General features: G+C 44.7%; 1 protein-coding gene across 5 annotated transcripts in view; it reads left to right on the top strand.

Annotated features, from left to right (window-relative positions):
• TMEM67 (transmembrane protein 67) overlaps positions 1 to 25,501 on the top strand; it is an 80,507-nt gene extending 55,006 nt beyond the window's left edge. For 4 of the 5 annotated variants that reach the window (XM_073550484.1, XM_073550486.1, XM_073550485.1 and 1 more), the window contains exons 21-28: positions 7,405 to 7,545; positions 7,629 to 7,709; positions 13,158 to 13,274; positions 14,960 to 15,076; positions 15,160 to 15,264; positions 17,053 to 17,155; positions 25,014 to 25,156; positions 25,240 to 25,501. In XM_073550484.1, the coding sequence (XP_073406585.1) occupies positions 7,405 to 7,545; positions 7,629 to 7,709; positions 13,158 to 13,274; positions 14,960 to 15,076; positions 15,160 to 15,264; positions 17,053 to 17,155; positions 25,014 to 25,156; positions 25,240 to 25,320 (888 nt within the window). In that variant the 3' untranslated portion in view covers positions 25,321 to 25,501. Of the gene's footprint in view, positions 1 to 7,404; positions 7,546 to 7,628; positions 7,710 to 13,157; positions 13,275 to 14,959; positions 15,077 to 15,159; positions 15,265 to 17,042; positions 17,156 to 25,013; positions 25,157 to 25,239 lie in introns of those variants that run through there. The other variant, XR_012220974.1, reaches the window with a different exon arrangement.
• The last annotated feature ends 2,379 nt before the right edge of the window (positions 25,502 to 27,880 follow it).

The following is a 27,880-nucleotide window of genomic DNA, read 5'->3' as shown; positions in this document are numbered from 1 at the left end:
GGTGTATTTGGATGACATTTTAATCTACTCGCCTGATAAACAGACTCACATTGGTCATGTTCGGGCAGTTCTCCAAAGGCTCAGGGAGAACTGTCTGTTTGCTAAACTTGAAAAATGTTTATTTTTTGTTCAGGAACTGTCCTTTCTGGGGTTCATCGTGTCTGCTGAAGGGTATCGCATGGATCCTAATAAGGTGCAGGCCATTCTCGAGTGGGTTCAACCGTGTGATTTGAAGGGTCTGCAACGGTTCCTAGGGTTCGCTAATTATTATCGGAAATTTATAAGGGGGTTTTCACAGGTGGTTAAACCCCTGACAGACATGACTCAAAAGGGGGCCGATATCAAGAATTGGTCAACCGCAGCGGTAGCAGCATTTCAGTTTTTGAAAAAATGTTTCATGTCGGCCCCGGTTCTTATCCAACCGGACCCCTCTGAACCATTTATTGTTGAGGTAGACGCCTCAGAGGTGGGGGTGGGGGCGGTATTGTCCCAGGGACCCGCCACTTTGACCAATTTAAGACCTTGCGCCTTTTTCTCAAAGAAGTTCTCCCCTGCGGAGAGAAACTATGATGTGGGGAATCGGGAACTTCTGGCCGTAAAATTGGCTTTTGCAGAATGGAGGCATTTTTTGGAGGGGGCTGTTCATCCTATAACGGTAATCACGGACCACAAAAACCTAGCTTACATTGTGTCAGCTAAAAGGTTGACTCCCAGACAGGCTAGATGGTCACTTTTTTTTTCCCCGATTCAACTTCTCGATCACTTTTCGGCCAGGATCCAAGAATATCAGAGCGGATGCGTTGTCACGCAGTCTTGATCCGGTGTCCCCCCCGGAACCTCCATTCTTCAGCCTGGGGTGGTGGTGGCAGAGGTTTCTAATGTGTTGGAACGGGAGATTCGAGAAGCCCAGTCTCTTGCACCTCCAGCTAAGCCGGTGGATAAACTTTTTGTGCCAGCTCAGTTTCGTCTCAAGGTCCTCCAGGAGTTCCATGACTCAGTTCTGGGTGGACATCCAGGGATCTCAGCGACCCGGAAGGCCATTGCTAGAATATTCTGGTGGTCTTCTTTAGCCTCTGATGTTGGGGAGTATGTGTCTGCGTGTGAGGTTTGTGCCCGTGCGAAAACTCCCCATAACCGGCCGGCCGGGGAATTGGTACCACTGCCAATTCCTGAGAGACCATGGACTCATCTGTCCATGGATTTCATCACCAACCTTCCCCTTTCCAAGGGTAATACCGTGGTCTGGGTCGTAGTGGACAGGTTTAGTAAGCAGGCACATTTTGTACCTTTGGCAGCTCTACCTAATGCGGAAACATTGTCCAGATTGTTTGTGGAGCATGTGGTGCGGTTGCATGGGGTACCCCTGAATGTGGTGTCTGATAGGGGAGTGCAATTTGTGTCCAGATTTTGGAGAGCCTTTTGTAGGAGGTTGGGTATTGGTCTGTCCTTTTCATCCGCCTACCATCCAGAGACTAATGGGCAGACTGAGCGGACCAATCAGTCTCTGGAGCAAATTCTGCGTTGTTTGACCTCAGCCCGACAGGATGATTGGTGTTCTGTGTTACCATTGGCTGAGTTTGCATTTAACAACCGCACTAACCAGTCTACGGGTACATCTCCTTTTTTTTGCAATTATGGGTTTCATCCTCATTTTGGAGAATTTTCCCGCTTGAATTCTGGGTGTCCTGGGGCGGACGAAACGATCCAGCGGTTGGGGGAGGTATGGCGGGAGGTCCAGAATAACATTACGAAGGCCCAGGACAAATTTAAGTTTTTTGCGGACAAAAAACGATCCGTGGGTCCAATGTTTCAGGTCGGAGATAAGGTATGGTTATCCACCAAAAATATAAGGCTCAAGGTCCCCTCTGCGAAGCTTGGACCCAAGTTTATAGGTCCCTATGTAATTACCGAAGCAGTTAACCCGGTGGCTTTTCGGTTGAGTCTTCCGCCATCTCTAAGGATCCCTAATGTTTTCCATAAGGCCCTTTTGAAACCTGTGAGGTCCGGTGGGGAGGGATCATCATCTTCCCCGACACCGGTTCTGGTAGATGGGCAGGCTGAGTACGAGGTGGAAGGAATTGTCGACTCCAGGTTGGTCCGTCGCGCCCTTCAATATCTGATACATTGGAAGGGCTACGGTCCTGAGGAACGCTCGTGGGTTCCTGCTCGATCAGTTCATGCGGATCGGTTGATCCAAACCTTTCACGCCAAGTACCCTGAGAGACCTGGGGGTCCGGTGGCCCCCCATTGAGAGGAGGGTACTGTCATGATCCAGGACGGGATTTCGCTTTGACCCGTCCTGGTTAGACTATGGGTTAATTGTGCTGCCTCTCTCTGGCAGCAGGAGGCTATTTAGTGCTCACTGGACCTGGGTCCGGTGTCAGTTATACTCCTGCCCTCGGCTGAGTTAAGTGACCTCTTGTATACGTGTGCCTTGTGCCTGATATCTTGCTTGCTTGTGTGGTTTTGATTTGGTTCTGTCCCTGTTACGAGTTCTGCCTGCCCCTCTTGTACTGCGCTACCTCTCGTGTATGACTCTCTGCTTGTGACCCGACTCCTCTCTGCTCGTCCACTTGGTACCACGTCGCCCTCTTGTGTATGACCTTTGGCTCTGCCTGACTACCCGTCTGTTTGTCCCTCCTGTACCTCGTTTGCCCGTGCTGTTGTGACCTCTGTTTTGCCTGACTCTGAGTTGTTGTATGGTGTCCTGTCATCTCTGAAAGCAGGATACTAAGCCCTGCCCCCTTGCAGTCACATGACCATAGGTCCCGTGCAAGCTTACTCATTTTCAGTGTCCGCAGGTCCTATGCCTCTTTACTTTCCAGCGCTGACTGGACCCTGACACTATTAGCCTGATGCACGCATGGTCACCTCTGCTGCCCCGCTCCCCAGGTAACTTTCAGCACTGCTTCTGTACTCAGGACACGCGCACTGGCTCTGTGAGCAAGTGCAGTGCGGTGTCTCTGACAGATAGTACCTATTGTTTTGACATTATGGAACATAAGAAGTTTCAATCTGTGGAGATACAAATGCTGAAATATTCCCAAATCTCTAACATAAAGAGGCATGAGTACTTAACTGAGTGGTGAATGATCGGTAATTGTGAGGTCCTTTGGGCATTTGCTTCTTTTCCCCTCTCTAAACCTATCCCGATTTCCTCTGTGTCACTTTTAAGAGGAAACAATGGTTAAATTATACTACAGTTCTTAAATATAAGTCTTTCGCAATTCAGATGATTTCTCAGTCAAATCTTTCTCCCTGTAATATTCTATCAGTTTACCAGAGGGATCCCAAAATCGGATGAGGTTTTCTCCGGGACATACTAACTCTGTTCGGGGTGAGAAGTGTTAGCTGCTTCTATATAGCATATCATTGGTAAAGTGGAGGTCTGGCAGTATTTAGGCTGTTACGTAATTTGGTCATAGAGTATAATGAAAGAATCGATTCACCTATTTTTCTAATAAATCAGCCAAAAGTAAATCACCGGAAACGCAAATCAGGTAAAAATGTATCTTCCCTCTATCCAAGAGCCTAAATTTACTTCAGTCTGAAAATTCTTATTTATCAGTCATGTAATAGGATGTCCCTGTGTATAATAAAGGAAAAAGGAGAGGAATCTTTTAGCTGTAAAGAATCAGTCTCTCACTATATACTTGACACAGAACTCTGCAAATGAATACGTGGATTTCGGCCGCGCTGCCCAAATGATGAAATTCCAGAAGGTTAATAAAGTTTGACAGTGGTTTATTCTACGCGTTTCAAGGTTTTTTGCAACCTCTTCTTCAGGAAATACCACATGAAGCATACATAGGTGGTGCACTAAGTACACACAGATTTACAAAAAATGAGCTCCAAACTCATTTTCAAATGTAAAATAATTGTTTTTTAATATAAATTCTAGTCCCTTGGCTAAAAAGCTTTTTTGTAAAATATACAGTCTCTCATCAAATTTAAGTAGAGCACCTACTATCAGGAGCATCATAGCACCTAGTCGCCTCAAGCCAGTAGCCAACAGCCATGAGGGGCATATTTCAAACACTATTAAATGGGCTTTTAAATGTGGTACAAAGAACTGTTTATGCTGCCAGAGTATTGGGCATCAGATGATGGATATTATCTCCTTTTCCACCAAAGAGAAATTCAATATACCCTACTTCCTAAACTGTAATTCTGAATTTGTTATTTATATGATTGAATGCCCCTGCGGAAAGAACTACACAACAACGTCAACTCCGTCTGAATTCCCACAGACACAACATAAAGAAAGGTCTTCTTACCCATGGTCTTTCGAGACATTATACCTTAGTTCATAATAAAGATTTTAATAAGTTAAAAATTATTCCTATTGATCATATCCCTGCTCATATTCCAAACAGGATTATGAAATTAAACAGGAAAGAGGTATATTGGATCTATAAATTAAGAAGCCTCAAACCACAGGGTCTTAATGAGATCACAGAGGTTTTTATTTAATTTATTAATAGAGTTTATTAGATGTATTTATTTATATTTTTTTTTAATATTTATGGATGTCTTTTAATATTTATTTTTCTGTGGGAGTTTTTAAAGAATTTCACCATAAAATACCTGACGGGTTGATTATTTAATTGTTACAAAAGATCTTATTCATGTTTTATAAGGGAAGTATTTTTAATGTGCTTTTATTATATTTATTTCCATCATACTCCTTTATGTCTAGTAAGCCCTTGAAATTTAGAGATTTATTAACTATTAGTGCTCCACAGTAATAGGAATAAACCGATGGTGCTGCGGTTAGAAAATTAGGTGAGTAACCTAGACCCGGGGTTTGTTTTTTTTTCTTTCAATTTTTTCTATTCTATCTCCACTCAGAGAAATAGTAGTTCTACAGAGCATTAACTCCTCTCCTCTTTCTGGACTTGTCTTTGGCCCCAGTAAAATAAATACTGGTATATTTATTTATATATTTTTTTCTTTTTTTTTTAAGTTTGTTAATAATATTCCTCTCAGAAATAATTGTATATAACCAATCATTCCTTTGTCCTAAAGAAATCATCCTCTGACATGATTTGCTATCCTCAGGTGGTGTTAATAACACTGCTGAAGGAGTGATTTTTTTTTTTTTATTCTTTATTTTTTAAACTTTGGTATGTGACTTATACTAGCACTGGTTGCTGTATAATTTGACTCTGTGCTGGCGTTTTTAACAGCCATGTGGTATTTGGAGAAGCGCTGTGTGCTCCTGTGGTACGATCCTGAAGGTGTATGCAATTTTGCAGGTGTGGAGCACATCGTCCTTCCCACTCTGCCACTGAGCTTTGGCAGATGACTGATTCCCCGCCCTTTTTTTTTTTTCCTTTTCCCTTTATTCTAATTCATCATTAAATAGAAATAATAAGCCGAACCTAAGTTTTTAAAAAAAAATATATTCTATATTTTTTTTTATTTATAAAACATTTATTTTTAATTGATTAAAATTTAGATCCTGCAATTTTAATTTTTAACTAATGGTTTATTTCAACATTGGATACACTTGCAGGAACCTGTTAGCATAGCCGAGTGGTCTAATTGTCAGGCAGCAGATCTGGAGGATGCTGAGGCATATCTCTAGGAGTTCGTGTGCGAGATTTGCTTTTCTTGCTCCGTATACCGTATATTTTCTTGCTCAGTATACCGTATTTTTCGCTTTATAAGATGCTCCGGATTATAAGACGCACCACAAATTTTGAGGAGAAAAATAAGAAAAAAATATTTTTTAATAAAATGGTGGTGCCTCTTATAATCCTTGCATCTTATTGCTTTCCGGGGTTGGTGGCTGCGGTATAGCGGGGTCCCAGGCTCGCTGCTGGAGGAGGCAGGCGTGGAGTGATGCTGCAGGCCGCATTCAGGAATGAGGGGGGGTTCTGATGTGTGCCGTTGCTGCTGCTGCAGGGTCTTGTGCTGCTGCCGGGTTTCTTCGCTTGTCCGGCGGTTGCTGGCCGGTGCTGCGGGTGTCTCCGGTGCCCAGCGGTGTGGCGTTGTGTGCCCGTCGATGCCCGGGGCTCTGCCGACATTGTGCGACAGGCCAGAGCCCCGGCATTTCCTCGGTTCCCTGTGTGCCGGTAAAAAAACGCGCCAGTGGCCATTTTTTTACCGGCACACAGGGAACCGAGGAAATGCCGGGGCTCTGGCCTGTCGCACAATGTCGGTAGAGACCCGGGCATCGACGGGCACACAACGCGGCACCGGAGACACCCGCAGCATCGGCCAGCAACCGCTGGACGACCCCGATCACAGCCTAGGTAAGGCATGTCCGCTTTGTAAGACGCACCCCCGTTTTCCCCCCAAATTTGGGGGAAAAAAAGTGCGTCTTACAAAGCGGAAAATACGGTATATGTGTTTTTTAATTTTCCTTATATTTTTTTTTTTTTCCTTTTGTTCAGCAGCCTGTGAAATTAAAATAGACATGTCAGTATAAGAACAGCTTCTAACTATTACTATGAATTTTTATACTGTCTGCTAACTATGAACTTTGACATGTGTCATCTGACTGTTTGGAGCTCATTTTTTTTTTAAATCTGTGTGTACTTAGTGCACCACCTATGTATGCTTCATGTGGTATTTCCTGATGAAGAGGTTGCAAAAAACCTTGAAACGCGTAGAATAAACCACTGTCAAACTGGAATTTCATCATTTGGGCAGCGCGGACGAATTCCACGTATTCCTTTGCAGAGCTGTTTCAGATAGTCGGTGATCGACTTGTGGATCTGCAGCAGCCCTTATCTATACATGCTTTGAATACCTACTACCAGGTGAACAGTTTTCTGTCAAACCGCTTACTTTATTTGTGGGATAAGACCCTATATTGCGCTTGTGTCTCCCTCTTTCCTCACAATACTATATACTGGACACAGGCAGACAGCCACCGCACACTCGAGAAATGCTTTAACTTGATTGCAATTGCTGTTTCTAACCTTCTTCACTTCCTGCTGTTCCATAGCACATCTTACATCTCTTATCTAACTATATCTATTATGAAGATAGATGCAGGATCTCTCCTGTGTTTACATGCTGCACACACCCAATCTTTCCCCATGCAGCGTCATCTAGCAGCTGAGAAGCAGGAAGTATCACACTACTGTCCAATAGTGAGACAGCGGAGAGCCCTAATTTCAGCCTCAGGGCCAGAGCTGTTATCAATAAATTTGACAATACTTTTTTATTTTAGTTTTCTTGATTATATATTTTGAAGAGAGTTTTTTTTTTTTTTTTTTATGTTTTGGTCCCCTACATCATGTTATTCTGTGATAGGTCCTCATAAGCATAGAGAACAATTGCTACATCATTCGTTTATAAAGCAACCACTACTGTGACCTATACTAGACAATGATCAGCACGAACAGGGCAAACTGTGTAATAGCTATATAATCACCTGATGCTTTTCAGATTGTTGGCTTTGAAAACCTTGCATTGCGTGACTCCTCCTCCAGTCTGTCCAGAGACGTACAGGATTATGTAGCCCCTTGGAGCCTTATTTTGCGATACGGTGTGACTACAGCCTTGTGGCTTGCGATTGGTGGTTTACAGGTATGAGCTTGTACTAAATGAGCTTTTTACCTTATAAAATAAGACATTTATGCCTCATACATTAAACTATTTTGTATTTTCAGATTCTCTTCCACTCTGGATTTTATGAGCGAATTGTGGAAGATAAAATCCGACAGTTTGTAGATTTGTGTTCCATGAGTAATGTAAGTTAGTTGAGTCTAAATAATATACTATTTTCATGCCTTCATCTACAGTATTCAGTAACTTATCAGAAATTCTGATTCTCCCTTTTTCTGATTTTCAGTTTAGATGTATTAACAGTAGAGTTCTGTAATTTGCTCTTAGTGAACATTTCCATGGATTTTTTAGATTGAGCCTTAGTTTATGTCTTAAAATTCGACTCGGCTCAAATCACAGCTATGATTTACATTCGATGTATACGCCATACATCACTATAATGTACTTTTTCTTTAGAATAATCTTGAAAGGTGACTCTGAGTCACTTCTCACGGACAAGCCGCGAGTCTTGGAAGTCAAAGAGTCTCATGTCAAAACCCAGGAGGTTATGTCATAAAGGAGCGGGACAAAGGCATAGTCAGGTCACAGTCCATGGTCACAATTCCAAGAAGATAGCAGATCAACACTAAGGGACTAGGCAAACAGATGGTCAAAGGCAAATTCAAGTTCATGCAGCAAAGATCACAATATAAGAACTCTGAGTACAGAGCAATCACATACCACTTGAGCTTAGCAACAACTGGCAATGTTCTAATCTCTGCTAGCTTCGGGGAACACCAGGAAGAAACCCCAAAGGCCTGCCAGATTGGACAGCTGGGCTGTCATTCGCAATACTGACAGCTCCGCACGCCCCTGATCCTATTGAGCGGCTGAGCTGTCACTCACTACGTCCTTTAGACACTGAGTGGTGGAATTGTGACACAGTCACCATAACTTTTTAATACAATGAGTTTCCACCATACACACATATACTGCATGGTGACCAGTTGTTTACATTGGATAGCGTGCTGCTTCATATTTAAAGCCCTGAACATGGCATAAATAGATCATTGATAATATGTACTGCTCAAAAAAATAAAGGAAATACTTAAACAACAGAATATAACTTCTGTCAAACTTCTGTGAAATCAAACTGTCCACATAGGAAGCAACACTGTTTGAAAATCAATTTCACATGCTGTTGTGCAAATGAAATAGACAACAGATGGAAATTATTGGCAATTAGACCACATCTCAGTACCAATGCGTTCTGGCTGATGTTTTGGTCACTTTTGAATGTTGATTGTGCTTTCACACTCGTGGTAGCATGAGACTGACTCTACAAACCACACAAGTTGCTCAGGTAGTGCAGCTCATCCAGGATGGCACATCAATGCCAGCTATGGCAAGAAGGTTTGTTGTGTCTGTCAGCGAAGTGTCCAGAGGCTGGAGGCGCTACCAGTAGACAGGCCAGTACACCAGGAGACGTGGAGGGGGGCCGTAGGAGGGCAACAAACCAGCAGCAGGACTGCTACCTCCGCCTTTTTGCAAGGAGGAACAGGATGAGCACTGCCAGAGCCCTGCAAAATGACCTCCAGCAGGCAATAAATGTGCATGTGTCTGCACAAACGGTTAGAAACTGACTCCATGAGGATGGTTTGTGGGCCCGACATCCACAGATGGGGGTTGTGCTCACAGCCCAACACCGTGCAGGACGCTTGGCATTTGCCACAGAACACCAGGATAGGCAAATTCACCACTGGCGCCCTGTGCTCTTCACAAATGAAAGCAGGTTCACACTTAGCACGTGACAGACGTGACAGGGTCTGGAGACGCCATGGAGAGCGATCTGCTGCTTGCAACATCCTTCAGCATGACCGGTTTGGCAGTGGGTCAGTAATGGTGTGGGGTGGCATTTCTTTGGAGTGCCGCACAGCCCTCCATGTGCTTGCCAGAGGTAACCTGACTGCCATTAGGTACCGAGATGAGATACTCAGACCCCTTGTGAGACCATATGCTGGTGCGGTTGGCCCTGGGTTCCTCCTAATGCAGGACAATGCCAGATCTCATGTGGCTGGAGTGTGTCAGCAGTTCCTGCAAGATGAAGGCATTGAAGCTATGGACAGGCCCGCCCATTCCCCAGATCTGAATCCGATTGAGCACATCTGGGACATCATGTCTCGCTCCATCCACCAATGTCACGTTGCACCACATACTGTCCAGGAGTTGGCGGATGCTTTAGTCCAGATTTGGGAGGAGATCCCTCAGGAGACCATCCGCAACCTCATCAGGAGCATACAAAACCTAGAAAAAACAAAATGAAAAAACCCTGCTGTATTTAAATAAGTAAAAAGCAAAAGTGCATTTAAATCATACAGAGTTCTTAGTAATACTGTATTTGATCAAACATAGCATAAAAGCCGTCCCACCATCGACAAGGTGACTCTGTGGTCGGGGCGGTCCTACACTGTCTAATATTAAAAACCTTATCATGTGTCAAAGTTGACGTCTGTGTGAATAAGTGCAGACAAGGACCGGGTCCCAACCACTGGACCCCAGTCAGGGGAAGCCTTTAAATACAATTTCCAGCTCAGGAGAGGAAGGCCACACCCCAGCTTGCACAGAATGCAAAAATACAAAGAAAAAACACAAAAATTGAGCTTGGTTTGAGTTGGTACACATGCAGCATATAATTGCATGTTCACATGGCCAAAGAGCATACAAAACCTAGAAAAAACAAAATGAAAAAACCCTGCTGTATTTAAATAAGTAAAAAGCAAAAGTGCATTTAAATCATACAGAGTTCTTAGTAATACTGTATTTGATCAAACATAGCATAAAAGCCGACCCACCATCGACAAGGTGACTCTGTGGTCGGGGCGGTCCTACACTGTCTAATATTAAAAACCTTATCAGAACTCTGTATGATTTAAATGCACTTTTGCTTTTTACTTATTTAAATACAGCAGGGTTTTTTCATTTTGTTTTTTCTAGGTTTTGTATGCTTTTTGGCCATGTGAACATGCAATTATATGCTGCATGTGTACCAACTCAAACCAAGCTCAATTTTTGTGTTTTTTCTCATCAGGACCATGCCCAGGCGTTGTAGGGAGATCATACAGGCACGTGGAGGCCACACACAATACTGAGGCTCATTTTGACATTACATTCCACCTTAATTTTGTGTGTGACTCCAAATCCAGGCCTCCATTGGTTAATGAATTTGATTTCCATTGATGATTTTTGTGTGATTTTTGTTGTCCGCACATTCAACTTTGTACAGAACAAAGTATTCAATGAGAATATTTCAGTCACTGAGATCTAGGATGTGTTATTTGAATGTTCCCTTTATTTTTTTGAGCAGTGTATTAATCCTTTTTCTCTCTGATACATACTGGAATAACAAAAGACTGACTGGCACTTCCAAGCTAATGTGAACAGGTGCATACTAGGAGCTGCTACCTCTATATACAATATGTAAAAGAAGTTGCACTCTGTCATGCTAAGCATGTAGACATGGAATATATGAAATATGAATAGCAATACTGCTCTGGATAATAAGATATAATTGATACGCTTATCACATAATTTGGCCAATTCATGCATGCCCAGCAGCCAACGACAACTGTATTTCTTTCATGGATCGGTTATAGGGAGCCTGCTGCGCACAGGGCCAATGTCGTGCAATCTTCACACCAGCCGCTGGAGCTTTTTTAGATTCATACTTCCTGTCTTTTACAGGAATAATTTTCAGTAGGCTCCTTATCAGCAGAGGCATGATTGCAATGACATGTCACACCCGTATACACAGCTGATAATACAGGCTCCACCAATCACAGTAGGTGATGTCACAGCTGACCCTCGTCCCCCCCCTTTCACAATGACCTTTGCACATGCTCATTAGGTGATTCAATAGAAAACGTTGGATCTAAGTTAATTTATTGCTGCTAATGTACATGTGAATTTCCTAGAAGAATGAGTCTAAACTACCTCCGTGTCACGATTGGGCTGCCGAGTAAACTGGGACCAGGGGGACCTTTCCTGACACTAGGGGGCACCCTAACTCACCCTGTTCCCCGGGATGGCGAGGATGCCGAGGCCTCCGCCCTAGCACTATTTCCTAGCTTTAGCCCTGCGTCTGTCCCCCTCCCGGGGAAGAGAGGCGCTACCGTGTACCGAAGTACACCAACCCGACAGACAGGGGAACGAGACAAGGGTAAAAGGAATCTCCAAGCGTACAAACCAAGCAACCATCGCACAATAAACTCCTCCAGCACTCCAAACACCAGTCTCTGTCTCTCCACATCTAATTTTTATAGGAGAGAGGAGTGGTTAACCAAGCACAGCTGAAAGCAGGGATTTCCACATGGCCGATTAACCCCTGTCCTGCTGAAAGAAAACAAACACCCTTAATATGCCGGAGAAGTGCTCCTTCTCAGCGGGAAAGCAGGAGTCATCAGACGCGGCGGTCTTCTGGCTCTGTTCTGTCTCGGTAACCCCGTGACACTCCGGTGGCCCTTTTGAAAATTACAAGATTTCTACATTTTTCAATACAGATCATGTTATGCCAAATTACAAATACCAAAATGTTTTTTATAAAATACATCTCACACCGAAACCAGATTTAAATAATGGGTAATTTTTTGGTTTCACAATCCCATTGCCCCCTCCCAAATGGGGAAAAAAAATAACATTCACCTCAGGGACCGCTCCTGCTGCACCGTCACCCACCACACGGTCTGCTTCTTTCCGTCGTCAGGCAAGCCACATATTTTGGCCTATTCATTATAAGCCAGGAATAACAGCCGTGTCAACAACCTTACAGCACTCAGTGACCACCGGGGCCTGGAAGCAGCGACATGTCTTGGATTTGTGGCGTACAGTGGTGGAATGAAGAGGACTGAGTTACTTTCACAATGTCACTCTACTGGGAATTTTTTTCCATTCACTATGTTGTAAAACGAATGATGCCTTTAAAGACCCTCATATGTTTAAGGTGACGAAAAAAAATAAAATAATGGCGCTTTAAGGAAGAGGAGGAAATAAACGAAAATTGACTTGGAGAGTTTATTTGCTTTTAGTTTAAAGGAAGCCTGTCAGCAAGATTTCGACCCCCAAACCATCACCAACCTGTTATACAGGATGCTTAAAGGTTCACAATGATGATCTTTTGTCGTCTGGCACATTCAGCAGGTCAGGGAAAAATAACTTTGAGCACTGTAGTAAAAAGTTTTGAAAACTGTCTAGCGAAGAGAATGTCGCCATCTGGAGTTGTAATTGGTAATTGCATACGCCATTATTGCACCAGGAACAACATTGGTGTCTCAGTGCTGGACCTGGGGAAGGTGTGTGACGAACTTTTTTTTGTTTGTTTTATAACAAATTGTAGCCAAGGTAATTTGGTTTTCAAAAAGTGAAATTTTTTTTTTTTTTAATAGGGATAGGTAATAACTTGATGATTAGTGGGGGTCAAATTGCTGAGACCCACACTGTGACCAAGAACAGGGCTCTAAAATACCCCATCAGAATGGAGAGGCGACTAGACATACACAAAGAAACGTTATCCTGTGGATAGATGATAACTGGAAATGTTGGTAATAATTATATAAGACTGACTTTGTGAACTCCGTAATCCCAAAGTTTCAATTTTGCAGATCTCGGTATTCATACTGTCCCACAGATGCTTTGGATATTACATTCACGGCCGCTCTGTCCATGGACACGCTGATACAAACATGGAGGAGATGAACACGAATTTAAGAAGAGAAGCGGTAAGTTTGCTGGATTATCTTGTGCAGTGATAAAAATGGTGAAATAAAGGATCCTATCTAAAAGGGGATAAGCCTTCACCGGACAGGACAGGGGGCAATAACCTTTTCCCATCAAGAACCAATGCAGGATCTAAACATCTTTGTGTTTATGTCGAATGCATGTCTAATCTATGGGACCTCCATGATCCAAAGGAGCTTCATCTCTGCTTCATTCAACTGAATACAGCTGACTACTACATCAAGGTGACCAACATGACAAATTCTCAATATGACAAACTGATATTATTTTCTGGCGATATAACATCACTTTATGAAACACCCCTTTAAGATATAGGGAATAAAAATATATGTACACATTTCAATCACTCTTAGGCCTCTTTCACACATCAGTTTTTCGCCGTCAGGCGCGATCCAGCTTTTTTTTGTAAAACCGGATCCGGCAAAATGCAATGCCGGATCCAGTTTTTCCCCATTGACTTGCATTAGCGCCGGATCGCGCCGGATGGCATTGCGTTTCATGCGTTTTTTGCCGGATCCGGCTACTTGTCTCATTCCGGCGTCTGGAAAAAACGGCTACTGTAACGTTTTTTGTCTCCGGCGAAAAAGCCGGAAGCGCCGGATCCGACGCTTTCGGCTTTTTGCCACAATGAAAGTCTATGGGCGCCGGAATGCGCCGGATCCAGAAAAAGACGGATCCAGCCACCGGATCCGTTTTTTTAAGTCTGCGCATGCTCAGATCCAATTGGCCAGCCCCCAGGAAACAGATATAACCTGCTAGACGGATCCGGCAGAAAAACGGATCCGTTTCTACAGTTCTCCAAAATTTACGCCGGATCCGTTTTTTCTAAAAATAGCCGGATCCTGCCTGACGGCAAAAAACTGATGTGTGAAAGTAGCCTTATATTGCCTTATCAAAAAAAAAACAAGCCCTCACACAGTTCAATCAACTGAACAGAAACCACATTTTATTTTTTTTCTTACAAATTTCTGATTTTTTTTTTTACACAACTTAAAACAATCTATGCAAGTTTGGTGTCGATGTAATTGTACTGACACGAAAAATTATGTTTTCACATCATTTTTACAGCACAATTAACACTGTAAAAACAAACCCCCCCAAAAAAACTATGGCAGAATTGTATTTTTTCACCATTTCATCCCTCCTGTTCCTGTTTCTCAGTCCCTTGTATGATAAAATAGTGTAATTTATAACTACAACTTGTCCCTAAAAAAAAAAAACAATAGATGGCTATGTCGACAGGAAAATAAATAAGTTTTGCTACTTTGAAGAAGGGGAATAAAAAACAAAACAAAAAGTGTACAAATGAAGTTCTTCTAGGTCAATTAAAAAGCTGCACACAGCCAGCAATGTAACTAAAGTGAGTAAATTAATATAAACTCGCGCATTTCATCCCCCTACATTCCAGTCTCACATCCCTAATCCTCCCCACTAGTCTTCTGCTTACTTTGGCTGTAGCGGTGACATCCCATAAACCCCATGCGACTGATAGTTGATCACAGGCCTGAGCTGTATACGGCACAAGACTACTGAGGCCAGGTATACAGAAGACCAGCCGGCAGGGTTGGGGCTACAATGCTGGAACCGTGGAGGGTTAAATGGCTGAGTATTGTCTTTTTTAACATCTATCAATTAATTAAAACCTTTTTTTTATTTCTTATTTTAGGAGAATATGTGCAGCCAAAGAGGGCTACAGCCGAACACAGATATTCAGACATTTCAGATTTCTATTTCTGGCCGGACCAGGGCACAGTTTGATCGGATCCATGATAATTTTATAAAGGTTGTTATGATAATTCCCTTCTGCAAAGAGGTCTTGACTTGCAACAAAACGTTTTATTTTTATTTTTATTTTTTTTATTGCAGAATCATGGACCCTCTCGGTTTTTACGCAGTTTTACAACAGTTTCAGAACAAAGCACAAAAGCCTATAACACCATGAATAAATTCCTGAGTTCCTTTATTGATCATGTATGTATCGCGTCCTAATAGTTATGCATTGAGGTTTATAGGGGCCTGGACGTTTTACTTGAGTGTCTATAAGTTATGGGTAACAAAAAAAACATAATAAGGATTACTAGCTTGGCCCATGCAAAATTTTCACACATTGGTCGTCGGGGGAGCAGGCAATTTCAGAAAAAGCAAGCTGGTCAAATGTAAATGTATTTCATGAGTTGATGAACACAGACAGGTATTTATATATGTTGATTGGTAATACAATAAATTGGTTTGATAAGTAGAGGCCAAAAAAATGTTTTCCGGTTGAGGTGACACCTGCAGGTCATTGTGTCTTTCTGCAGGTTTATGAAAATGAATGTTTAAACTGTATTTAGTGATAAAATCATGAATGAGTGGTTTGTTTGGCTGTTTTCTTGCTGAAGGGAGCAAGTTTACCGTTCAAATGGTGTATCGTGTGTGTGTGGGTCGAAGTCATCAGCGAAAAAGCAGTGTATGTTTACAAATGTGTTGGTAGTGTGCTTTAGGGTACTGTGGTGCCACCTGCAGGTCTTTTCCTTACTGCAGGTTTATGAAAATTAATGTTTAAACTGTATTTTGTGATCAAATCGTGGACGTTTCGTTTGTTTGGCTATTTTCTTGCTGAAGGGGGCAAGTTTACCTTTCATTTGTGTGTGTGGGTGCAGTATGAACGGAGATGCAAATGAATCACCGAAAAACAGTGTTTAGAAATAATAGAATAGATTATCCAAATTGAGTCCCATATACCAAAAACCTCTATGAAAAACTTTAAAATGTTACTTTTATCATTGTGTGTTAAAAACCTTCATTAAGGGTACCAAAATTATTGAATTATTTTATGCCCCTGAGCAAGCAAGGCATATATATAACCTCTTTGCATACCAAATGCCAGTTTTGACTGATATCAATCCTGCAAAAAAAGGGGATACCAGAACAATATGTGGTAAGCAGTATGCTGGGAAGGGTTAAAAAGATGTCAGAGATAACCTAGATATCCTCTCACCTATTGGGAAAATTCGAACCAAACGCCCCTCTCCATTGATTTTCTTGGACAGCGTCCAGACTGAATTTGCAAACAAGGCTCAAAGGACCCCCCATTCTTATGATAATAGGTTCTTAGATGTGGGTCGCATTTCTATCTGGCACTTTTGAACTATTCTGTTGATAGACCATACACTTTTAAAGTAGCTGTCTTTTTTGGAAGGGGCAGGGATTAACCTCTTTGGCTGAAAATGCATAAGCCATTACAAAAAAATCCCATTGCCTTTAGTCCTCCAAATCCAAGAGTCGTGATTGAGGCAACTCTTGGATTTGGTTAAAAAAAGGAAGTTCTCATGGAGGAACTCGGAATGCCCAAAGAGGGTATATAAGAAGGGGTTATCTAATGAAGAATAGTGCAGACTATGTCTTTTATAATGACATCCCCAGTATTGGTATTCTAATGCTTTTAATCAAGTATGATGTGCAAGCCGGAGAACTGCCAGAGGTAGCCAAGCACTGTATTTGTCTGTCTCGTAGAAAATAAGAGCCCCATTCTGAGGATCAGACCCTCGTTGATCCACAATTTATCCCCCATTATTTGGATAGGTGATAATGTTTAATTAGGAGAATAACCCTGTTAGTACTATCTATATACAGTGCAGTAACAATGATTTCCAGGATGGGTCATAAATCTGTGCTGCCGTTTAACCAATTTACGATTTGTTATTAGAAATGATAATTGTTTAAAGGCAAAACTGAAGAAGAGGTCTAATTGGTTTCTCTTTCTTGAGCTTATTGCAGGCTTTTAAAGACATGGATTACTTTGTGAAAGACAAGCTTCTTCTGGAAAGAATTCTCAATATGGAGTTCATGGAACCAATGGAAAGAAGTATCTTTTACAATGGTACTAACTTCATTTGTAGAGATGGTATGAGGCTGGGTAGAAAGCCACCTAAGTGCAACGCCTTATCCTCCTGGAAAGGGGAAGGTTACAGCAAGATGATGCCACCCCTCGCTAACTTAACAGATGATGTCAGGGAAGAGAAGGATCTGGTCTGTTGGATTTACAGCGGTCACACCTTTTGTTCTCACTGGAGATAAGCCACTGTCAGGGGAGTTTGGCAGCAACTTTTTCATAGAGAACACAGGAGTGTTCATGTATAAAGGGCAGTTAGGGGAAATGATTTGGTTGACAGCTATCTAATTTACAGTATATGGGAACCTTAATAGGCATCTAATTATTGATAATCTGTGGCTAACACTGTTACATGGGTACCATGGATTGTAGATTGTTAGGGACTCTAGGGATGTGTAAATGTTCACTATTACATGAGCACTATGACGGGATGTGGATTGCATTATATACAACCTGATATGGCTTTAAGTATTATACTGTAGTACCTCTATCAGTTGACATAGCACTAAAATTACTGGCAGGTAAAATTACATGAATGGTAGGAGGATATTTTTGTAAACTAGCTTTGGGAGCCAAGTTAGCTCATCTTTCCCTTTGCGCCATTGCCATTATTTGCCCCCTTCCTGATTTCCTATTATTTTGCATGTTTGTCACTCTTAAATGTTTCAGATCACCAAACACATTTAAATATTAGACAACAATAACACAAGTAAACACAAAATTAAGTTTTTAACTGAATGTCTTTGTTATTAAGGGAAAAAGAAATCCAAACCTACAGGTCCCTGTGTGAAAAAAGTGATTGCCCCAAAACCTAATAACTGGTAGAGTCACCCTTAGCAGCAACTGCAAACAAGCATTTGCGATAACTGACAGTGAATCTTTTACAATGCTCTGGAGGAATTTTGGCCCACTCATCTTTGCAGAATTGTTGTAATTCAGCCACATTGGAGGGTTTCCGAGTGTACACCCCACCGACCGGCAGGGAATTCCTCAGTTTAGCTTAGTGTCAGTATGAGGTGGACACGGGTCTTTCATTAGACCCATATCTACCTCAGCGTGCGTCGTTTCTTTTCAGGTTATCCGGAGGGATACAGAGTGAAGAGTCACATCACATCTGTAGTCCCACAAAGAGACTATGAGTACGGCGTGTACTGCCACCCCGTATCCTCACAGCTCTCTACAGCAGGACCAGGAGATCCGAACACGGATGTGTCCTCGTTCCCCCGTCTCCCATCCACTCGCCTACCAGAGCCTGTCGGTCTGATGAGGCGCGGATACTCTTCTTGACAACACGCTGGATGAAGGTACCTTTATTCATAGAGACGGATCAGGCAGGGTAAGTATGAGGCCCCGGGTCCCATTCTCCTCAGCAGCTCCAGAGGTCACGGTGGCAGGGCTGCGACGCCTCCGCGCCGCCCCGCGCTTCCCGGCGGCCGCCGCATTTAATTCAGGCCCCGGCTTGTTATCAGCCTGTTCTGCCTGGGTTTTTCTCCCGTCCGGCCCCAGCGAGCCTCGGGAGCAGTCACCGCGGCAGTGCTGCGGGGCCTCCGCGCCGCTCCGCGCTGACAGGCGGCCGCCTCATCTAATCCAGGCCCCGGCTTCATCTTGGGCCTTGTCCTGCGTCGCGGCCACGCCCCCCGTCTTCTTTCTCGGGCGGGCTTTCCTCCCGCTCGCTTTAAGCCTGCCCACTGCCTTCTCCCCTCACTCTAAGTCTCCCTGAGGCGGCGCTGTCTCCACCCACTCCCAATCTGGATAGGACAGCGCCATTTTTAGTATCTTCTTCCTCCGTCTCTGCAGGGAAGCGCGCGCTTCCTGCTCTGTTCTCAGGCTGCCGCCATTTTCACAGCCTGTCAGCCGGACGCTGTCCTATCTGCCGTGCCCCCTGCAAGCCCAGACAAGAGTGCACCTTCATTTGCTGGAAGCTGCGACAGGACACCGGACCGTGAGTAGCTCTGCGACTGCAGACTGACACCCTCCTCTGCCTCCTGTCCCCCAAACTTCTGGCACTGCTTCAGTGACTGTCCGTCAGTATGTCTAATTCTAAGCCTGACCGCTCTCGTCCTCCTGCCTCCTCTTGCACCTTAGTTAAGTACTTTGCGTGCTCTTCTTGCAATCGCAAACTTCCCTCAGGTCAGTCCACTCCCCTCTGCCTAGACTGCAGCAATCCGATTCAGCCCGACGCCGCCCAGGAGCCATCTATTGCTCCATGCGAGAGTGAACCCGCCATTCCTAGCTGGGCTTCGTCTCTATCACAATCAGTGGCAGACCTCACCAAGGTGTCTCAGTCCCTAGTAGCCGTTCTCGATAAGTTGCCCCTGGACACTTCTGCAGGGTCCAGCAGGTCTCAAGAGATTCCATGTGAGCCAGCCAGCGTTAGTCGCAAAAGACCCAGGCAGGATCTCCAGCCGGAAGCCTCTCCTCGTCCCATCTCACCGCATACTCCTTCTCAGCAGCCTCCTTCCCGGGCCTCCTCTCCCGAGTCAGGTGAAGCGTTCTCGGACAGGTCTTCTGAGGGGATTTTAGAGCTGGATTCGGACCAGGATGTGAACATGAAGGTTACGGTGCAGAACCTCATTGCAGCGATTCACCAGACCTTCGAAATTGCTGACCCCCCTGCGAAATCCTCAGATCAGGAGGTTTCGTTCAGACGGGCGGAAACACCCTCCAGGGTATTTCCTTTCCATTCCGAGTTTGGAAAGATTTTTACCAGGGAAAGAGACGATCCGACCAGACGCTTTCAAAGAGGAAAGCGTCTCGGCGTACTGTACGCGTTTGCTAAAGAGCTCACGGACAACTGGTCTGCTTCTCCCTCGGTGGACCCGCCCGTGTCCAGACTATATAATAACACAGTTCTCCCGCTTTCAGGCGTGGCGTCTCTAAAGGATTCTAATGATAGGATTATAGAATCCCTAGCTAAGTCTGCCTTCGAAGCGGCTTCAGCGGCGGTATGTCCAAGCTTTGCTTCATCTTGGGCAGCAAAGGCCATAGCTACTTGGGCAGAGGATCTTCGTCAGGGTATCCTAGATAAGGCACAACCAGAGCGATTGGCCGATCTCGCCAATCAGATTTCCCATGCGGGGGATTATCTGCTTTCTGCTTCTTTGGATGCCGCATCCTGCGCAGTTCAGGCGTCAAGCAACGTTGTGGCAGTCCGACGTACAATTTGGCTCAAGGCCTGGCAGGCGGACTTGTCTTCTAAAAAGTCTCTTACTAACCTGCCTTTCCAGGGAGTACGCCTCTTTGGAGCCCAGTTGGATCAGATTATTAAGGACGCCACCGGAGGCACGAGTTCCCTCCTCCCTCAATCCAAGCCTCGCAGACCTCCACTAAGGCGTCAGTTTCGACCCTTTCGGGCTTTCCGCCGTTTCAATACGGCGGAGAACCCATCCAACCAACAAAGACCGCAGGCGCGCCAAGACAGAAAGTTTCCTTCAGGCGCACTCCTTCCTGGCGATCCCACTCTGCCCAGGGCAGACCATCCAGATCCAGATCTGGACGGTCTACATCTGCATGACTATCGTCGGACTCCTGAGGGTCCCTTCCAATTGGGAGGTCGACTTCTCTTCTTCAGGGACGTCTGGCTGGCCTCAGTAGAGGACGCTTGGGTCAGGGAGGATACAAGATAGAGTTCGTCTCTCTTCCACGGGATTGTTTCTTGGAATCCCGTCCTCCAAAAGATCCAGCCTTGATCCCGGGGTTCTTTACGGCCATCACCTCTCTCCTCAGTTCCGGGGTGATTGTGCCCTTTCCCGACTCGGAGCGGTTCACAGGATTTTATTCGAACCTTTTTGTGGTGCCGAAAAAAGGCGGGGCGGTCCGACCCATCTTGGATCTCAAGCTTTTCAACAAGAGAGTACGCCTTCGCCACTTCCGGATGGAGTCGGTTCGTTCGGTAATGGCTTCCATGGAGGAGCAGGAATTCATGTGTTCAATAGGCATCTTGGATGTCTAATCTACATGTGCCCATATTCTCCGGACATCAGAAGTTCCTGCGTTTTGCGATTCGCCAGGAATATTACCAGTTTGTCGCGCTCCCCTTCGGTCTCGCCACTGCTCCCAGAGTCTTCACGAAGATCATGGCTGCGCTGATGGCCTTGTTGAGGATCAGAGGTCTCATTCTTTTTCCGTACCTTGACGATATTCTGATCAAAGCTTCCTCTTTTCAACAGGCTCGCCTAAGTTTGACGATCGTCCTAGACACCTTTTCCAATTTCGGGTGGATCGTCAACAGGAAAAAGTCCTGTCTGATTCCTTCTCAACGTCTTGTGTTTGGGCCTACTGTTCGCACTCGTCGGTCAAGGGTCTTTCTCCCACGAGAGAAGATTCTTTCCCTGCAGCAGGATGTACGATCGCTGCAGACCACACGATTTCCGTCTCTCCAAACAGCTATGAGGGTCCTGGGAAAGATGGTGGCGGCGATAGAGGCAGTTCCCCAGTTCCCAGTTGCCCAATTTCACGCCAGACCTCTCCAGCACGCCATTCTGTCGAGGTGGAACCGGTCGGCTCTGTCCCTGGATCGCCCTGTACGTCTTTCATGCCGGATCAAGCGGTCACTCAACTGGTGGTTGACGTCACCTCTTATCTACTTTGGCCTGTCTTTTCTTCCCATTCACTGGCAGATTGTAACAACGGATGCCAGCCTCCTCGGCTGGGGTGCAGTGTTCCGCAATCTCACTGTTCAGGGTCGTTGGTCAACTCAGGAATCAGCTCTGCCGATCAACGTCCTAGAGATACGAGCGATCTATCTGGCTCTCGTCCATATGTCAACCGTCAAGGAGGGACACGGAGTGTCTCAGCTCTGGCAGAAGTGTCCAAGATTCTTCATTGGGCAGAGATTTCTGTCCCGACAATTTCCGCGGTACACATTCCCGGCGTAGACAACTGGGCCGCCGATTTTCTCAGCCGCGATGGTCTCGCGGCGGGAGAGTGGTCAGTACATCCGGAGGTGTTTCATCTGCTCTGCCGTCGATGGGGAACCCCGGATGTCGACTTGATGGCGTCTCGCCTCAACAGGAAAGTCCCACAGTTTGTTTCCAGGTCTCGAGACCCTCTGGCAGTGGGCGCAGACGCTCTGGCCGTTCCTTGGTCGCAGTTCGAACTCCCCTACCTGTTCACTCCTCTGCCGCTTCTTCCCAAGCTGTTGAAGAAGATCAAAGCAGAAGGAATTCCAGTCATTCTCATCGCCCTGAATTGGCCCAGAAGGTCTTGGTTCGCGGACATTGTCAACCTTCTCGCGGACGCCCCTGGAAGCTTCCAGACAGGGCAGATCTACTGTCTCAAGGCCCGATTTGCCACCCCATTTCTCGGCCGCTCAATTTAACGGCGTGGCTGTTGTGACCGAGGTTTTGAAACGGGCAGGATTCTCCGATCGGGTAATTCATACCATGATCCGAGCAAGAAAGCCATCATCTTCCAGAATTTATTATCGTACTTGGAAGGCCTATTTCACCTGGTGTGAGGCCAATGACATCGCGCCCATGTGCTTTTCGCTCCCTTCTGTTCTGGCGTTTCGTCAGGCAGGGCTGGATGCGGGACTTGCCCTCAGTTCTTTGAAGGGTCAAGTTTTGGCGCTGTCCATTTTATTTCAGAAGACGTTGGCCTCCCGCCCTCAGGTCAAAACCTTTCTTCAGGGCGTGGCTCACTCGGCTCCTCCGTACCGAGCGCCCGTGGTTCCATGGGATCTTAATCTGGTTCTTGAGGTTCTGCAAGGTCCTCCTTTTGAACCTCTCAGGGATGTTTCTCTTTCTCTCCTTTCTTGGAAGGTAGCTTTTCTAGTGGCCATCACTTCCATCCGGCGCGTGTCGGAATTGGCGGCTCTTTCTTGCCGCTCGCTTTTTTTGGTACTTCACCAGGATAAGGTAGTTCTGCGGCCTCCGCCCTCTTTTCTTCCGAAGGTGGTGTCTCCTTTCACCTCAATGAGGATATTGTCCTGCCTTCCTTCTGTCCGAGTCCATCTCATCCTCGGGAGCGGTCCTTGAACAAGCTGGACCTGGTCAGGGCGCTGAGAGTCTATCTGTCTAGGACGGCTTCCCTGCGAAAGACAGAGTCTCTTTTCGTCATTCCAGATGGGGCGCGGAAAGGTCACCCGGCCTCCAAGGCTACTATTGCTCGCTGGATCAGATCGGCAATTTTGGAGGCATACCGGGTTAAGCATCGAGTGGCTCCTCCGGGGATCAGAGCGCACTCTACCTGGGCAGTGGGTGCTTCCTGGGCGGTACGCCACAGATCTTCCGCGCTGCAGCTTTGCAAAGCTGCAACCTGGTCATCAGTTCACACGTTTGTGAAATTCTACAAAGTCCACACCTACGCTTCGGTGGACGCCAGCCTAGGTAGAAGGATTTTGCAGGCTGCGGTGGTGAGTCCTCTGGCCTGATGGAAGTTTGTTTCCCACCCCAGGGACTGCTTTGGGACGTCCCATGGTCTCTGTGTCCCCCAATAAGGCTCCGAGAAACAGATTTTACGGTAAGCAACCCAAAAATCCTGTTTTTAAGGTCATGCCACAGCATATAAATCAGATTGTCAGGACTATGACTAGGCCACTGCAAAGTCTTAATTTTGTTTTCCTTAAGTCATTCAGAGGTGGATTTGCTGGTGTGTTTTGTATCATTGTCGTGCTGCATAACCCAAGTGCGTTTCAACTTGAGGTCACAAATAGATGGCCGGACATTCCCCTTCAGGATTTTTTGGTAGACTGCAGAATTCATGGTTCCATTTACCACGGCAAGTTTTCCAGGTCCTGAAGCAGTAAAACAGGCGCAAACAATCACACTACCACCACCATATTACCGTTGGTATGATGTTTCTTTTCTAAATTGCTGTTACTTCTGCACCAGATGTAATGGAACATACACCTTCCAAACATTTCAAATTCTGTCTTCCAAAAGCCTTGTTGTTCATCAAGATGTTGTCTGGCAAAACTGAGACTATTCTTTATGTTCTTATTCTCAGCAGTGGTTTCATTTTGGATCTCTGCCATTTTTGCAGTCTCTTTCTTATGGTGGAGTCATGAACACTGACCGTAACTGAGGGAAGTGAAGTCTGCAGATCTTTGGATGTTGTTGTGGGGTCTTTTGTGACTTCTTCAATGAGTCGTTGCAGCGCTCTTGTGGTAATTTTGGTCGGCCAGCCTCTCCTGGGAAGATTCACCACTGTTTCATATTTTCGCCATTTTTGGATAATGGCTCTCACTGTGGTTTGCTGGAGTCCCAAAGCTTGAGAAATGGCTTTATAACCTTTTCCCAGACTGATAGATCTCAATTAATTTGTTTCTCATTTGTTCGAGAATTTCTTTGGATCTCTGCATGATGTCTAGCTTTTGAGGAATTTTTTGTGTACTTCACTTTGTCAGGCAGGTCCTGTTTAAGTGATTTCTTGATTGAGAACACGTGTGGCAGTAATCAGTCCTGCGTGTGGCTAGGGAATTTGAACTCGGCTTCCCAAAGATGTGATAAACCACCGTTCATGTATGTTTTAAGGAGGGGGGGGGGCTACACTTTTTCACACAAGGCCCAGTAAGTTTGGATGACTTTTTACCTTAATAATAAAGACCTTCATTTAAAAACTGCATTTTGTGTTTACATGTGTTATCTTTATCTAATATTTAAATTTGTTCAGTGATCTGAAACATTTAAGTGTGACAAGCATGCAAAAGAGTAAGAAATCAAGACGGTGTAAACATTTTTCACATAACTGTATGGGGTCAGCTGTATGTGGATCTGCCCACAGTTGAATACTAGTAGGTTCTATGTTTGACATAAACAGTAGACTGGCATTACCGATCTTGGCATGTTAACTACCTACAGATGTAATTTTCCTTTTTTCTTTTCCATTTTGTTGTCCTCCATAGATGAGACTCACTCCTTCAGTGACGTCCTCTACTACGGTCACGAATCGACACTCCTCATCTTTGATACTCTCGTCTTCTGCGTTGTTGATATCATGTCTCAAAACTTTGTCCTAGCTGCGATTATCACCTATCTGCAACAAGAAGTAAGTCTATTTTTTGCTAAAATTATAAAATACTAAATTTTGTATTTTACTTTTATTTTGTTATGTATTTTTTTTCTACCCAGTGTTTCCGGCGTATTCGTGCTGCTGTAGGGCAGAAGAATTTGGCATCCAAAACCCTTATTGATGAAAGATTCTTGATTTAGGCAAGTTCAGGGAATTTCTTCTAGTTGAAGTCTCAGCAAAGTTCACTGTAACTATTCTTACAAGTATTACTTTTATATTAGACATAAAATATATTTTTTGTAATGGACTGAAGTGTTTTATATTTCTGTGCCTATTGGGCGTATTCTTGTACATATAAAATAAACCATTTTGTGCCACGTGTTTTTTACTGAATGAAAGTATTTTTTTTTTTGCTTTTGTTCTTGCGCGATCAGCGATAACCAGCGGGGGAGCGGGTCGTAGGTAAGTATCAGACATAGCGATATCGCTAGCAATATCGCTATAACGTCACAAGTTATAGCGATATTGCTAGCGATATCACTTAGTGTGACAGGCCCTTTAGACTTTGAAGGACCCGGCATGTTGCGTCACTGCAGAGGAAATAACCAGTCAGCATCTGCCTCCTCCAGTGGTAACATAGCTGTTGCCAAGTGAAGATGCAAAAGCACCTACTTTTATCTCATCCCTGGCAAATCTGTAATAGGGGATTTGGTGCTCTAGTCAGAGAAAGTAGATAGCGCCTCCACCCCCAGTAAAAAAAAAAAAAAGACATAGCTGGTATAACGGTGCACAATTTCTTTTCTTTGTGCATTGCATCATTATGTATCATAGAATATAAGGAGCAGACACAATAATAAAGGGGAAGGAAGTGCATCGAAGTGGGCGCCTAATTCAGGTTTGGCGGCACAGACCTGTATATTTAGCTGCAATTCAAGTTTTAATATTTTACGGTGCGAAACTGGAACTAGCACAACCTGTACTACAGCAGGGGTATACAGCTAGGGGCCCCTGTGACAGAAATATATCTGAGCCGCCCTCACTATCCAGCATCCCACTTATGATGAGGAGAATCTGGCCATGGGAAACCTGGAGCCTTGGACTCCGAACAACAAGGCAGATTGCCCTCCATTGTTACCGTCCTGCAAACGGCCCCATAGCAAAAGTTCTATTTGGGCCCCCCCACACATATAAAATATATGTAGATTTTTTTTTTTACTGAGATGGAGCTAGATAGATATATATCTGTTAAGATTCGGTTCTGCTGATTCCAGCGCAGTCATACTTGCAGGCAAGTGACAACTAGTGTCAGCTATGTCAGTGAATAGAACACTGCGGCTGACACTCTAGACGGCACATGACAGCAAGTGTGCAAATCGCATCCTCGTGGTTATGTGGTAACTGCTAGAACCGTCAGAGCCCAACCATGTATATATGGTAGTATACCACAAATAAATGTATGGAATGTTGTAGCAGGAGGCACTATTCTATACAACAGTATCCTGTAAAAGACTTACTTCAAATATTTACTTTTTTTTTTACAATGAATGTTGAGACCACTGTATGTCATACATAGGCGGCAACTGATCAGCGTATTCACCATAATGCATACGTTACACAGAGGCCATTTAGTCTTAAAGGGGTATCCCCAATCCCGATGATAAGGGATAATTTACTGACTTTTGGGGGATGTGATTTCTGCTCTATTCATTGTCTATGGAAATAGCCAGGCACAGTGCTCAGTAGCTCTATAGGTAATGGAGAGCAGAGACCGAGCATGCACAACTCTGCTCCATTCAGGACAACACTGCAGACCTCTGTTCTCAGAATCTCTGGGGAACTCAGCAGTCGGATCCCCAGTGATCAGAAGGTTATCCCCAATCCTGAGGTTAATTCTTTACAATAGGAGTGCAGTGCAGTGAGCCCTCCTCCCCTGAACTCTAAATGGGATGCTGCTGGGAAGGGAACAGTGGAGAGCAGAAGATGCACTGTAATTCCTGCCCTACCTCCATTAATGTCCCCTTTGTGCTGTGCAGTCTGGGCCCCCTAACTCTACAGGTGAACACTTACCATTGGGGTGTGCCATGCAGGAAGCCAGAGCCAGAAAGCACTCTTTTTGTCCAGCATATCTCTTCTTGCATGACCTGCCCCCTTTTTCTGTGGCCTGTCCCCGGCTCTGCATACCAGAATGATTACGAGTGGGAGTCACGGAGCTCTGGGCTCTCTGACTGATGGACCCCATAGCGAATCCATACACTCCTGCCTGCATTGCCCCAATGCAGCTGCGCCGGTGGTAGGTCCGCCCCGTACCATAGTAAGGGTATGCTGGGAGTGGTTGTTTTATAAATCACAATGATATCCTCAGTCTACAATTTAGTGATCAGAAGCAGAACAAACTGTGCCTTCAGTCACGTTCACACATTCAGTATTTGATCAGTATTTACCTCAGTATCTGTAAGCCAAAACCAGGAGTGGGTGATAAATCCAGAAGTGGTGACGTGTTTCTATTATACTTTTCCTCTGATTGTTCCACTCCTTGTTTTGGCTTACAAATACTGATGAAAAAGACTGACCAAATTAGGTCTTACAGATAAAATCTACTGCAGATTTCCTCTTTTTGAATTCTCTACCTGCTCATGTCCTTTATAATGACTTCTCCCAGGCCAGGACAAGATATTACTGTCTTGGTGCCTTTGGTTTCTTGCTTTTGCAGCAGATCCATACATTGCACCTCTGAAAATAATTTTTAATACGCATGCTACT

This window comes from Dendrobates tinctorius, unplaced genomic scaffold (assembly GCF_039654945.1).
Source record: "Dendrobates tinctorius isolate UK_male_01 unplaced genomic scaffold, ASM3965494v1 ptg000165l, whole genome shotgun sequence".
In the NCBI taxonomy this organism is placed as follows: Eukaryota; Metazoa; Chordata; class Amphibia; order Anura; family Dendrobatidae; genus Dendrobates; species Dendrobates tinctorius.
Note: the sequence above shows the minus strand (reverse complement) of the source record. Positions and strands in the feature narration are given on the sequence as shown.